At 41.5% G+C, this 14,584-nt stretch overlaps 1 protein-coding gene across 2 annotated transcripts in view; it reads right to left on the minus strand.

Moving 5' to 3' along the window:
• Nucleotides 1–6,774: 6,774 nt before the first annotated feature.
• The window catches only part of eIF2A (eukaryotic translation initiation factor 2A), a 44,271-nt gene continuing 36,461 nt past the window's right edge, over nt 6,775–14,584 (minus strand). For both annotated transcript variants that reach the window (XM_075681563.1, XM_075681562.1), the window contains exons 15-17: nt 12,811–12,933; nt 12,680–12,745; nt 6,775–7,042 (exon numbers count right to left, since the gene is read on the minus strand). In XM_075681563.1, coding sequence (XP_075537678.1) covers nt 6,980–7,042; nt 12,680–12,745; nt 12,811–12,933 — 252 coding nt within the window. In that variant the 3' untranslated portion in view covers nt 6,775–6,979. The remainder of the gene's footprint in view (nt 7,043–12,679; nt 12,746–12,810; nt 12,934–14,584) is intronic.

Here is a 14,584-nt window from a genome sequence, read left to right on the forward strand (position 1 = left end):
ACATCTACAACGGACAAAATTGCTATGTTACACATGAATCTCAAGAAATTTAGTATTATGAAAATACGGCTTTCACAGAATCCTTGTACACAACGTAGCCAATTCACCTAAGATACGAATTGACAGACCAAATTTGTCCACTTTGACTGTTATAATAGATGCCGTTTAAAGAACAGCGACATATATTCTTGATGTAGAGCTATTAGTTTGCAAACGTCTTGTTTCTATTACTTTTTTGAAACTATTGAGTTTTTCAAAATATTTTTAAAATGTTCAGGCCCTAAATCGAAATTCCACTTCCAACAGACACTGGAATTTAATTTTCTATCTCAAATGCAACAAATTTCATTAAAAGCGATCCAGGGGTTATCACAGAAAAGTGTTTCTGCGTTTTACATGTATTTGAATAGGCCGCGTCGGAGTTGCGCCCGAGCTAAAGCTTCCTATTAAACAATTTGTCTGGGGATCAAATGCATGAATAATAACTGCATTGCCATTGCCAAAAATGCTGCAAACGAAATCTTGAACGTTACGCACTGTCAAGTAAAATATGTATTTGTTTTTACAAGAGAATATACTTGTATGTGCCAAAAATTATGCCCAAAATAACTGATATCAATGCTTCCATGTTTTTTGTCTATTTAATAAGTAAAGAAAATATTACACGAACTTTAGAACTATATCAGTTCGAAACCAGCAAAGCAGTGCTTGCCACTAATATGAAAAATGTGAAGGCCATGAAATTAACACGTTGAGGACAAATATGTTAACAAAACTTTGTCATTCAAGAAACTTGTTTAGATTCTTGTACATATGCAACGGCCAGTGAAAAATCTCAATGACGCTGTCATTTGTTTAAATGTATTACGCAGGAGCAGCGGTCACTAATCATGTAGTGTGAGTAATTGCACTGAAAATATAGCCGCAACAGAGAGCACGTATAAAAAGCAGGAGTTCTGCAAAATATGCAATGGCGAGTCAAATGATAGTGAGCCAATCCGAATATATGACAAATAGGTTGCTTTATTTAAAAGTAGTCTCTATGAGCATTTAGACATTTGTCCCATTGTCTAACGAGTCACGTGATTCCCGTCTCATTAAACTCATTGGGTTGCTGCTTCAAAAAGTCTGCAACTGACTCTTTGACGTCATCATCCGACACGAATCTGGTTCCCTTGAGCTGTTTTTTTGGTTGCCCCAAAATGTGGAAGTCGCAAGGCGACAGGTCTGAGCTGTATGGCGGAGGTTGCAGTGTTTCCCACTTGAACATTGCCAGTTTTGTATTAACCACATCAGCGACGTCGGGACGGCACTGTCATGGAACAAGATGACCCCAGTCATCAATTTTCCACGTAGTTTTTTCTTGATTGTGACACGCAGCCGATCCGGCATTTCACAATAACGAAAGGAATTGATAGTCTCTCTAGATTTAGCAAATTATATCAGCAATGGCCTCTGACGATTGAAAAAAAAAGTCAACAACAGCTTTCCGGAGGAAATGACGGCCTTTCCTTTCTTTGGGGGTGGTGAATTCGAATGTTTCCACTGTAAGCTTTGCCGTCATGTTTTAGGCTCGTAGTAGTAGCACCATCATTCGTCCCGGGTCGCAATTGCAGCCAAAATGTCGTCACCCTCGCTGTGATACCGGATCAGATGAGTCAAGGCAGCACCGAACTTCTCCATCTTCTGGTGGTGGTTCAAAATATTGGGCATCCATTGCGCACACATGAGCCGATAACTGACGTGTTCACGAATTGTGGTGTGAACCGAACTGTGATTGATGTTCACACGCTCTGCCTGTTCATCGATGCTTATCGTGCTTGTTTAATCATCTCATCAACCTTTGCAATTATGTTGGAGCTGATTGCACTGTGGCTTTGGCCAGGTCTTGGATCGTCTTTGCAACTATCACTTCCTACTTTCCTCCAACGCTTCACTGTGGCCAATGGAATGTAATGTTCATCGTACACGGCAGCCATACGGTGACTGATTCATTTTTGGGAAATACCTTCAGCTGTCAAAAACCTCAGGGCACCACGCTGCTCAACTTCTGGAGTGTCCATTACGTCATGCAACCATGTTCAACCTAGTGTATGAGAGCATTAAAAAAACATTTATCCTAACACCTACGTGTCACTTTTGTAAATGAGAGATGCCTGTGTGCTACACGCATGCCTCGCAGATAATGAACAGAACAATTATTGCACAGTGAGGGTAGGCTCACTTTCATTTCACTCGCCCTCATAGGTTAGAAATGTGAAGATGCAATGGAATATACAAATGTGAAGATACAGCTTGATGAATGGCAAAAAAATGCCACTGGAAACAACGTTCACTCCACGCATACACAAAACCTCGCAACAAAATATTTAAATATACGTGTAAGTCTCCAATAAATTAATGTATCTAAAAAAAAGTCACTGCATACAATGCATCAAACAAAACAAATAAACATGTTGCGCAATCACAGATTCACAGAATCCTAAGTCCTGCCCCCATTCCATCTACTCCCCCCGATGCATCGCGTGCAACGGAAGGAGGCGCGCTTGCTCCCCGCTTTTCTCTTTTGGGCACATAAGACTGAGCCACCATCGTCAGCTCTCCCATTCCAGCCTCCCACCCCCCTAGCGTTCACTCGCACATACAACATGCATCGCGCGGTCACGATGTTAGCGCCCTTTGACATTCTAGGAAACATGAGGGCGACGGCGACGACAGGAATGCGCTTGGAGTGTCCATATAACCAAGGCAGAAAGCTGGGCTAGTTGGTGTGTCATCATTAATCAAAAGACTAGCGCATATAACAGGGACTCGGACAGAGAAGACGAAAGGACGAGCGCTAATCCTGTCGTCCTGGCGCTCGTCCTGTCGTCTTCTCTGTCTGGGTCCCTGTTATATGCACTAGTCTTTTGATTAAAGTGTCCATATAATTGCTGTCGCAATACTATATAATAAGAGTATCAGGCAACTGAAGCGTCCCGTGGCCCATTACTTTCCGCAAAAGAAGTAACAAATCGAACTTTCATCCAGCGACAATTCGCTGTGCCTCAACAATGTCTCTTTCTTTTCTTTTGTGGGGTCGGGGCACCGAAATGAAGAAACGCAAAGTATGTTGGCCACAATGGAACGCCTACTTTGGGCACCTAATGTGGCTACCGAAGGAATATAGAAGAAAATGTGAGACGCTTGGTCCACCAAGAACCATACGCGTGCTGCTCGGTATCCTACACTGGCAAGACAAGACTTTCCGGAGAGGTTGCGCTCAAGCAAACGCGGTGCAATTCTTTGAGTCCCCATAGTGATGGTGGCGAGCGAACATAGTTTTTTTTTCTCGTCTGCTAGCCAGAAAGCGTCCAAAACTCTGCCAGGTGAAAATCCACTCGGTCAGAAAAAAGCGAACGCGCACTGAAGTGCGCCACGCGGTGGTCGGTGCCACACGAGAAAAACGCATGCGCTCTGGCTGGCTCTGGCAGCCCGTGGGTAGGGTAGCGAGGACAAAAAAATTGAAGAGACTCAATGTGTCCTCGAGAATAAAAGTCAAAGTAGAAAAATAAATAAGAACGTAGTTACCTTGGCTGGCTTTAGTGTCTTGACATGGATGCATTGGCGTAGGTGAAAAAAATTTTTATTTTTTTATGTGTCATGACGGTACAAATGAACCCCCACAACGCTTCATCTCATTGGACCTCGCTGCATGTTTTGTCAACTTGTCTGATAGCGTGTTGATTTGGCTTGTCTCATATGCTCCGATGTACGACTTTAGAAAAGTCAATGCACCTTTGGCGTCAAATGTTTATAAGAACATTAAACCCACAAATTTCCGGAGTTGGAAATCTAAAGCACAACTTTGGAAATCTCAATGCACCTTTCACATCAAAAGTTTATGAGAACTTTATACCCATAAAGTTTCGGAATTGACATCCATGCGCTTCGTAGATTCCGCAGCCTCTGGAAGATGCCGTGGCGAGCCCGTTCGCCATCAAAACGCCCTTGAAGCTTTATGCTCGGATGGTGCTGCTTGCGTGATGTGACTCCCGGTGCATGGGCGGTGCCCCCAAATCCCGCCTGAGTTTACAATGTTCACGGCGAAATATCTTTTCGAGCGTGATAAAGACATTCCAGACAACATTCTGAATGATTTCCGGCGCCAGGGGTCGCTTTGGTCGGCGGTGAGTGGACAGCACGAAAAAATTTCACGGGAGGGGGCTGCTGAAGCCCCATGAGCCCCGCCCCTGGCTACGCCCATGCATAAAGGTGTGGCGATACAAAAGAGGCTATTAGAGTGCGGAATATTTCTTCTACTCATAGGCGCTGACTGCAGGGAAGGGCTCCGGGTGGGGCGTTGTTTAGGTATAATTGTAATTAATTATCTAGCTCGAGACCATACTATCCAAATTATCAAAGTGTCAAAAAGGCATTTGTAAGTACAGCCAAGGGACATCTAACGCAGCACTTTCAACAATGTACCAATTTATTTATTTACAAATACTGCAGCCAAGAAGGGCTATTGCAGAGTGGGTGAATACAAAATGTGGAAAATATAAGTCGCCATACAAAAGAGGCATATGTGAGTAACATGGCTTATTATTGCGTACTTATTTTTCCCAACTGATAAATAAACCCAGCGAAATATGAAGAACACCTCGTGACTGTGCTTCCACCTGCATCATAAATCAATGTTCTCGAACAGGCTCTCTCCGAGTTAGAACGAAATAAAGAAAAACAATGTGATTGAGCCTTCTCTGCCGCATACCGGCCAAAGTAACACATCGTGTTTAGTGTTAGTTGGAAACAAGCTGTGATAGCTGTTGTCTTACTGTAGATAAAGTGCACGGATGGTTCTTTCTTTTCTTTTTTGCCAGAAAACCTACCATCCCAAAGCGAATTGACAATGTCAGTGCAAAGGTTTAAAGATGCGTTTTGTTTCGTCCCAGTTGCCATGTCTTTCTCTAACGAGCAGAAGGAAAACATGATGCTTGCCTTGGGAGCTGCAAATGGCAATAGAGGAAGTCCACAAACATATGTCAGTCATGGAAGTGTGGCGGTAGACCAAACGCATAGAATATAATCAGAAATTATGAAAACCTGAGACAAACCGGCAGCTTCCAGAAATAGTGGCGGAGGATTCCATCATTGAGTCCTAGCCTACACACGGATGTTCTAGCATTTATGGCCTTAAACCCTCACATTAGCATGCGGGGTATGGCCGCCCAGGTACCAATTTTCAAGTTATCAGTTTAGAAGATTCCAAATCACTCGGCCTTTCACACATACCACCTTAACCAGCAACAATCTCGGAAGATGGACACACATACCACCTTAACCAGCAACAATCTCGGAAGATGGAGACCTGCAGAATCGTCTATATTTCTTGAATTGGTTTCTCACAAAAGCCGATAAGTCACCGGACTTTTAGAGTAGCATCATGTGCACAGATGAAACCAATTTTTGGAGAAACGGCTAGGTAAATTTGCATAATGCACACATTGGAGGGACTCCAATCTACACTGGGTAAAGCACTAATGGCACCAGTACCAGTGGTCCCTCAATGTGTGGTTAGGAATTTACGCTGGTGCTATAATCGGTCTCATCTACTTCGATCACATACTGACTGGACAGCGTCACAGGAACAAAACCTTTGAAGGAGTGGTGGATGGGTTTCTTAGCGAAGTCCCACCGTCACGTCTTCCACTTCTATGGCATCAGCAAGATGGGGCGCCCAGACAGAAGCTGCCGAGCAAGAAACTGGCTGGATGCGACTTTTCATGCGCAATAGATTGGAAGGCACGGGCCTGTGAATTGGCCAACTAGGTCACCTGATTTCTCTCCACTCAATTTTTCTTTGGGGTTATGGAGAATCATGTTTACCTGATCGGGACGACGACGTCACGTGAGCTCATGGATAATCAAGTCAAGGATAATGCATGTTAGCTGTAGAATTCACAGGTCAGTCATCAAGAAAGCTACTGAAGATGTGGCAAAGTGGACTCAGTACTGCGCAGCTGCAGGACACCTATTCAAACACGTCCTCTAAGCATCAACGGTGCTTACGAATTCACAGATAATAAAAGTACACTGAAATCTGATGGTTTTATTTGTATGTTGTTTTTATGCAGACATCGTGACTGCGAATTCGGCTCAATTAAAAGTGGTACATTTACTTTCTTCATCTACTTCTACTTCATCTACATCTACTTTCTGCTGGAGGGATCCACTCCAGCAGCTGTTGCATACGGCGGGGGCACGCAGGACTCATCTTCAAAGCGATATGCAATGTGGGCAAAGTGCGCCAAGCGCTGGTAGCTTCATATGCACTGTGCTTTTGATGCTTAGTTCGTGTTGAAGTGAGAGGCAACACAAAGGTCAATTCACTCGGTGCTGCTGCTGTGCTTCCTCTCCGGCATTTTGACGCAAGTTTCCGCGATCATCGAGTGAGATGTGTTCACGTTTAGCTGTGCGCGCGTGACACCATGCTTGTTAATTTAGTCAGTAAGCGAATGCTTACAAGTTTATACGGCTGATAAGACTACTGTCATTACTTCTTATAGCTGTTTACTAATTTGCTATTGCAATCAATGCTTTGCCTTGCAGGCGAAACTGCGAGTTTTTTGTTGACCTCCATGTTTCTGCCCTGTATGATCAAGACTAGCAAAGAAGATAAGGAGAATATACCGTATTTTTACATTTCATGTTCCTGCAAGTGCAAACAACTGGCGCAAGCAGGCAACACGTCAGGATTAAATAGACAGAATTCAGCAGAAACATCCAGCAATGTGAAAGCCAAACAAAAATCGCAAGTTTTATTTTATGCTTCGGTAGAAGTCGTTGCGAGAGTCGGTTAAACATTGCTGAGAAAGGGATCCAAGAAAAAAAAATGCACAAGCAAAAGAAGAAATATGAGTGCTTGTCTTCACTGTATTTCTTCTTGCACATGTGTTTTTTTCACACTCAGATCCGCTTCTTAACAATCAGTTCATAGTCAATGCAGTTCTAAGGCTTCCAATTCATCGAGAAGTTCTTGCTCCCTCTTTATCTTCTCAAGCTGTAGAAATAAAAAAATTGTAAAAACACACAATGAAAAAGTTCTTTTCAGGCAGACGAGACCGTAATATAGATTGTAAGAAATTTAATTCATAATACCACCATTTATTTACTATGTGAACAACACAGAAATCAATTTCCTGGCATACTGTTTCTTGCAGCAGTAATGCAGCCTGGATCATATAAAGATGTCTCATAATCATAGTTTACACAGTCTAACATGTGCAAGTCAGACATGCAATCACCATACCAACCAACCAGTGAACTTTCGTAAACATCCTACAGACACAACACAGAGGTGGGGAGGGGTAGCATGGATTTTTTTCCTCCAAACACAGACTTATTGTAGGATACATACACACTTTATTAATGGTAATTTACCTCTAGACGCAGCGCACAAGCAACAGCAAACTTTGATCTGCAGAGACAAATTTTGTTGCTGCAGAGTTTACCTGCTATACAGCAACTTGCCTGAATAAACTTACTCAAAGCAAGTACCCCTCTTGTGTCCTTTCACAATTAGAGGACATGTGAGGAAGGGTATGGTCGTAGACTGCCAAGTGATACTTTTTTGCAAACAGAATTTTTCGTAAAGCTTGATGCAGCATTCATAAAATCGTAAAACAAGCTTAAATTCGTATCCTTGATTGAAAATGCAGAATACTTGGCAGGTATGAACTAGTGGAATTTCAGTGAATAGGGACAGGATGAGCGAGGAGCATACAGAGAGAGAGGTTGCATAGAGGACAGAGGTGAAAATTCTGCTTCCCTGTAGGAAGCACAGCTCAGCGCCTATAAGGAAGAGAAGGGGAGAGAATAGAAGAAGTGGCTGTTGGGCAGCACCATCTCACAAGTACTAGTAGCAAGCTAGGCCCCCTAGAGTGAGCACGACAACCTGGCTGCCTCTAGGAATTCAAGGAGAGCTCTGAAAACTAGGATGCGGTGACTCCTGGGAAAGAGCAAATACATAGAGAACATACACACACACTGAACACTCTGACCTTGTGTGTATGTTTCTCGCTTGTCGTGTCTCTTAGCACTGTTCCCTGTTAATATATGATAAAGATATATGATATGGGATAAACACATGATAAAAAAAAATTAAAGGAGCCCTGAACCACTTTTTATCAAAGTGGAGAAAGGGATTTGAAGTGAAAATAGGCTACTTCAGAAATACTTTGACATCAGTACTTCAATGCTTAAGCAGAAACAGATTTATTGGCAAACAAACACGGCATTCGCTGTGCTCCCGTTCCTTCTTCAATGCCTTGCACTGTGAAGGCTACGGCTGAATAGAGCGTTCCCACAACACTCCGCCTTCTAAATGTCACCATAGTGCGCGGTTCACAATTCATTTTGGGTGTTAACATAGACGCCATGACTTCTGATTTCGGTGCCTACGACGCGTAAACGTAAGCTGAATGCGGTTGCCCTAAGCGAGCCGCAGTGTGCTTAGCCAGTGGACTTGTAGCAGCACCCCGCGGTGGCCATGGTATCTACACTGCATAGCCGACCGCAGCTACCGATAGCAGCCACGTATGGGAATCTGCTTTAGTACGAAAGAAGAGAGTGAGAAGCAGACTTCTGTTTCAAAAGAGAGCATTTGAGAGAAAGGCGACTTTGCGCTCCGCTTGCAAGCTCCATGCATTGCGTACGAGAGAAAAACTTAGCTGAGATGTTCACAACAGCATATGCTACCTGCGGACTAAGTTACTTCACCAAGCCCGAGGGGTGGTTCAGGGCCTCTTTAAGATACTTATCCTGCCTTAACTCTTTCGCTACTGCGCCTATAAAAACAGATCAATTTGACAGTTTTTCTACATGTCATTAAACGTTTTCAGTGAAATTATTTTACTTGCAACATCATGCCCTGTCTGAAATGATGACTGAACTCCAACTATTTGTCAGATTTCACAATTTTTGGCAGATTGGAGAGTTTGGAAAAATAAAACTTTGACTGGAGGTATCATTGAAACTAGCCTACAGTGCTCCTAGCACTCTTTCAATAGAGAGACACAAAGTTTGCGCTTTGGTCGACTAAGTATTGCCGCCGAGTGCAAGACATCAGAATTCCAAGATTTTAGACCAATTACCAATACAATTTGTAAATGACAGCAGCAGTAAAGACACAGGAGCTTCTCTTGGGTTGTCAATTTTCTGATCCGATGTGTACACTGTTTCAACAAAGCCTCAACAATTGTAGACACTCATAAGTGTGTGTTATTTTGGTAATTGTGTTAGACTAATATCAAGCGAAACATTACTTTCCCCAGCGTGGGTTGCGTTTGCTATCAGCGTTTCGACAGCACATGTACAAATTATCATGAGCCATCCTTCCTGTCATGTGGGGTTTTCACTCACATAAGAGTACTACTCAGTCGACTTCAGATTGACCTTTGACAGAAGCTTGACTAGCTCTCTAGGCTGTTACATTCTGAGCACCTCCTCAGAAAGTGCCCTTGTTCATTACTGCACAATATTGTGCAACACTCCACATCACTTTACAGCCCCGTACACGGACTGAACAAAGCATGTGGAGGCACCAGTGCTAGTTGAGCATGCACCAACCACCTTGCTTGCACAGAAAAGCTAACTGAACACAATAATCAAGTATGAGGAGACTTCAGCATGCTCCCTGACTTAACCATTGCTTTGCAAGCCTGAAGAATGAAGTAAAAGACAAACCAGGTGCCTGCTGCAATAAGTAGAAACAAATGCTCCCTGTACAATAGGACATTTGGAATCACATTTGCAAAGTTACTGCTTTCCTGCATAGCATGGGTATTGCTAAGGCTAGTACTGATAAAAAAAAAACTTTCATTATAATTTTTTTTTCCACGATCTTAGAAGAAAAGCTAGTGACTAGGAACCAGGCACATATTTTGTATATTTCAGATTTCTTTTACCCTCAGTACTTATACTAAAAATGGCACATTATTATTTTCGTTTATGTTCCTTGAGGTGATTCTTTGAAGTTTTATATAACAATTGTCAAAAATTGTCTGAGTAATAATTACTACTATACATCCATTCAAAGCACCAGTGTTCAGGGCCGCTATTTTGTAGTGATGCCTTATGCCTTATTCTATGCTATTCTTATCATCAACCATACACGGCCGCCTGATCCCGTTGATAATGTTGGCAGACCGTCACTCTGACCACTGGCCAAGCACGAAAAGGCTGAAAAACCATAGAATCGGAAAAGGCATCGCTACAAAATACCGGCCCAGGCTGCAATTTTATGTATCACAGTATAAGTTGCAACGACTATGTATGGAAATAAAATGTTAGAACATAAATGCACCAAAAATGAGCACATTTCTAGCAGTACCCTTTACCTATCTGCATCATTTTGAAGAAAATGTTCCCTAATACCAAATTTTTTGAAGTGTGCAATGAAACCAGCACATCAAGGAATGTCTTCAATCAAATCGCATTCATTGCAACACATTGACAACACACAAAAAAATTTCTTTGTACTGGAAAGTTGGATTCATGATAGAGCTTGCCATCAATATTTGGAATGCCACAGAAAAAGAGCTAAAAATGTTTCACAAACTTTCATGTCCTCAGTTTGGTGCAGAGATCTACACTGTCATCCGCAACAAACACATGCTGGAAGGCTAGACTTTGCGCAGCATAATTCAAAACAAGTTACAATAGCACAAAGCTACAGTTCGTAGTCATGGCAAGGTGTTCGGTTTTCCTTTCTGCTTTTAATTGCCTTTCTCTGATCTTTTTGAGCCCATAAAGCAGTATCTTCTCGGCTGTAAACATTTAGACATGGCAGGGATGTACCTTAAGAAGTGACAATGGACGAGTCACGCTGTAAGGTTCCCCAAGGACACTATCATTTTTGTTGTAGCAAGAAATACTTTTGTACCGCCATCTATGAACAAGAAACACAACTAGATGGCTGGATATGTTGAGCTGGTCCTTGGTTTGAGAGATTGGCACTTTTGCATGTGGAAACTAAGTTCATCTTCCATAGTAGCAATGAGAACCAATGGAGCTCGTCTACAGCAGAAAAAGGGTTAACCAACTAGTTCGGACTCCAACCTTTGTACAGTCACACAGGGTCATTCACATTCCAAAGCATGCTTCCTTGCAGCATTTAAATATGAATACTATCTTTGATGCAGGCTTCTAATGTACCGCACAGGAGGAGCAAAGTCACTGTGACCAGGCACCTTCTCACAAATGGCAAGGTGGCTTTCCTGCAATGCCTCATGCCCAGAGCATGGCAGTCAACAAATTGTCTGGTCAAAAGTACAATATCTTGATAATGGATGTTTTTAAAATTTTATTTTATTTACTGCTATACGACTAATGTCGAAACTACCTGCTTCCAGGGAGCTGGGCAAACTGACTAAGTTTGGCAAATAAACATCATCAAGTGTCACTGTGCCTTCTCATCTGACAGCCTCCGAAATGATGTCGATGCCAAGACATTTAAACTGACAGTAAACTTGATCATTTTACGAAAGGTGCAAGTGATAAGCATTGCTGCCCTATTCTGCTAAGCAGGCTATATAAGAAAGCCAAGGTGACAGCTTTGAGAAGGGTCTATTGAGGTCAAAGGGTGATCCACATTTATTGGCACAATACAGCACCTTCAAAGCTAGATTGTGCACTAGTGCTGCTGGACATTCTTAGTACTATTAATAGTGAAAAAAAAAAAAACTATCAATAGCACAGAGATTAAGCCCAAAGCTCTGGAAGGTCACTCTTTGAAGGAGCTATGAAGTACTTGTACATTCGAGCAACGTCAGCACCAGCAGAGTGCATGTTCTCAGATGGTGAGCAGATAATTTCAGACAGAAGGAGCAAATAGAAGACCATCTTCTTTGATGCCCCATGAATGAAATAAACGAAAGAAAGGGGAACCCCTGCCACAAAAGGTATAGCCAGCTAAAACCAATCCTAAATAAAAGAAGAGAGGTTGAAAAGCCAAAACACAGAAGAAACGCACATTTTTTTCACCACATTCCTGGTTGACATGCGATTATGTTACATGTCTAACAACTGTTCAGTTACAGCAAAAATAAAAAAAAGAATGTGTATAAATGTACTAAGTGGATTCTTATTGCAATCTGAGATTTGAATCGAGTAAGAACAATCACTTTTGTTTGTCTGGTGAAACACTAACTAGTCTTAAGTATGAACATAATGATAGCTGCATTTGGGATTTTGAGAGCGAAGACAAACTTAGTGCAGTTGCCAAAAAAGTGTTGCAAAACTCAGCTTATTATCTTGCTTTGTCATTTTGATTGCTCTTTTTTATACTATAACAAATGTTAAAGAACTGCTGTTTTTTCAGAATCAGAATTTATTGCTAGAAGTTGGGTCACATTACAAGTATTTAGTATGCAGGAGGAGGTCCCATAGTCAAAGACTGTATCGGGACAATAAATACCCAGACTGTATTTTTTGTGCCCTATTTGATTCTCTAGTCTGATCCCAAATGCTGGAGCAGCCGTCAATGCAGAAATGCCTTCATCATATATTATGTATTGATTTTTTAACTTTAGTTCTTTTAGGAAAAAGCACATTTCATGTACAGCAAACCCTCTTAATGAATATTTCCTGCACGTTGTTGAAAAAAAAAAGTTGAGCGGACAAGCTTACTAAGCATTACCTGGTTTGCTTCTAGCTTCTTTCCTGCTTGCAGTTCTTCTTTCAGCATAACAATTTGGCCCAGTTTCTGCAATGAAAAAAGAAGTGAAATGGCTGAGATCTAAAAGAAAATAGACAAGCAGTATGACTTGCCTTTTTCAAGTTTCGAATCTTCTTTTCTCTGGACACTTCCTCTGTCTCTTGCAGAGAATTATTCTGTCCCATGACTTCAACAACTGTCTGTATAGCGGAGGCTTTCTCAGTGAGCTCACCTGGCTGAAAACAAAAACAGCAAGAACTTTATTACTCTAAATATCTTGTTTTATGTATTACATAAAGGTAGCATTACAGTATATCACTGCTTCAGGCTGCATTTGCAACTCTAGAGAATGGTGGTCAAATGTTTTCCCCCCCTCCCATGCAGTAGTCTTCCTTGCTTTCAAGCTATGTTTTTGAACCACATTGCTGCTTGTTCCAGATAATAGTAGCTCTGTAGATATGCCCCGACCGACATTGATAAAGATATTTCTTCTTAGGTTGTCAACAGCCACGCACTTGAATGTAAAGTGTATGTAAAAAGTGCTTAAGATAAAAAGTAATCAAATCAAGAGTAGCTCAGTACGTACAAGTTACAGCGTTACCCTCTGCTTAAGAAAACATAAATGTTCATAGTGGAGTTTCACTAGTAATTGAGGTAAGCATTCCAGAATTGTGGACACACATGTTGGACACCTCAGATTTTAGTTCCCAACAAATTATCGAACATTTATTAACTAGCACATTTTCTTAATCTCTGCTATCCCGAACGTGCTGATCTGATTATTTATAATTTTTATTAATGATGTATCGAATGTTATTAATGACACCGAAGTGAAGTTATGCCTATATGCTGATGACTGCGTGCTTTATCGTAACGTTGCTAATGCCCATGATCAACAGGAACTAAACAAAGTGTTTTCATTGTTCTGTGAATGGAGTATCGCATGGCAAATGAAAATTAATTTCACTAAAACAGTCACAAAGACCTTTGGTAACAAAAAGAATCCGCTGCATTTTTCTTACAGTAATAACGGTAACTACTTGTCCCATGTCAGCGAGCTCAGATACCTGGGTTGTTATTTCATTCACATAACTTGAAATGGAATGCTCATATAAATAACATTTCTGGAAAGCACTTCGCAAACTTGGCTATCTCAAACGAACCTTAAAAAATGCCACAAAGGAATGTAAATTAACTGCTTAAGAGGCACTAGTTCGACCGATCCTGGAGTACGCCTCAACTGCTTGGTCCCCTCATCAAGCGCGCGACATTGACCGTTTAGAATCAGTTAAAAAAAAAAGTAATACGATTCATCTTTGGCCGGTATGATCACAACTTTTCACCTTCTTCACATATGCACACTTTATCTTTGCAAACGTTAGAACATAGGTGCACACGTGAACGTATCATCATGCTGCACAAGATCGTTCACACGTCAGCTGGCAATCAGGCACCCTTCTTATTTGTGCCCTCAAGCGCACATGCAACTTGACGGAACCACCCATTAAGCATTGTTCCTTTCAAACCACATATAGACTGCTTTAAATTTTTTTTTTTCCCGCTAACTGTTGAAATTTGGAATTGATTGGACGGCTCACTTCACACATTGCCAATTGAAGAGTTCGTTGTACAGTTGCCTAACAATTTGACCTGTTGATCTGTTTTTAATACTTCTATGTTATCTATTTCTATGCAGCCCACGTTATTTGTTTTTACTAATGTATGTACCCACTCCTGCTATGTCTCCCCTACGAGACAGCAGTATATGTAAAAAAAATATTTAAAAATATAATTGCTTTCAATAAAGTTTCTTGCATGTTCTCTTGTTCCCCACAACTTATCTGTTCCCCACAACTTCCCCACAACTTATAGCAGAGACATTTTCTA

Source organism: Dermacentor variabilis, chromosome 2 (assembly GCF_050947875.1).
Source record: "Dermacentor variabilis isolate Ectoservices chromosome 2, ASM5094787v1, whole genome shotgun sequence".
Lineage (NCBI taxonomy): Eukaryota > Metazoa > Arthropoda > Arachnida > Ixodida > Ixodidae > Dermacentor > Dermacentor variabilis.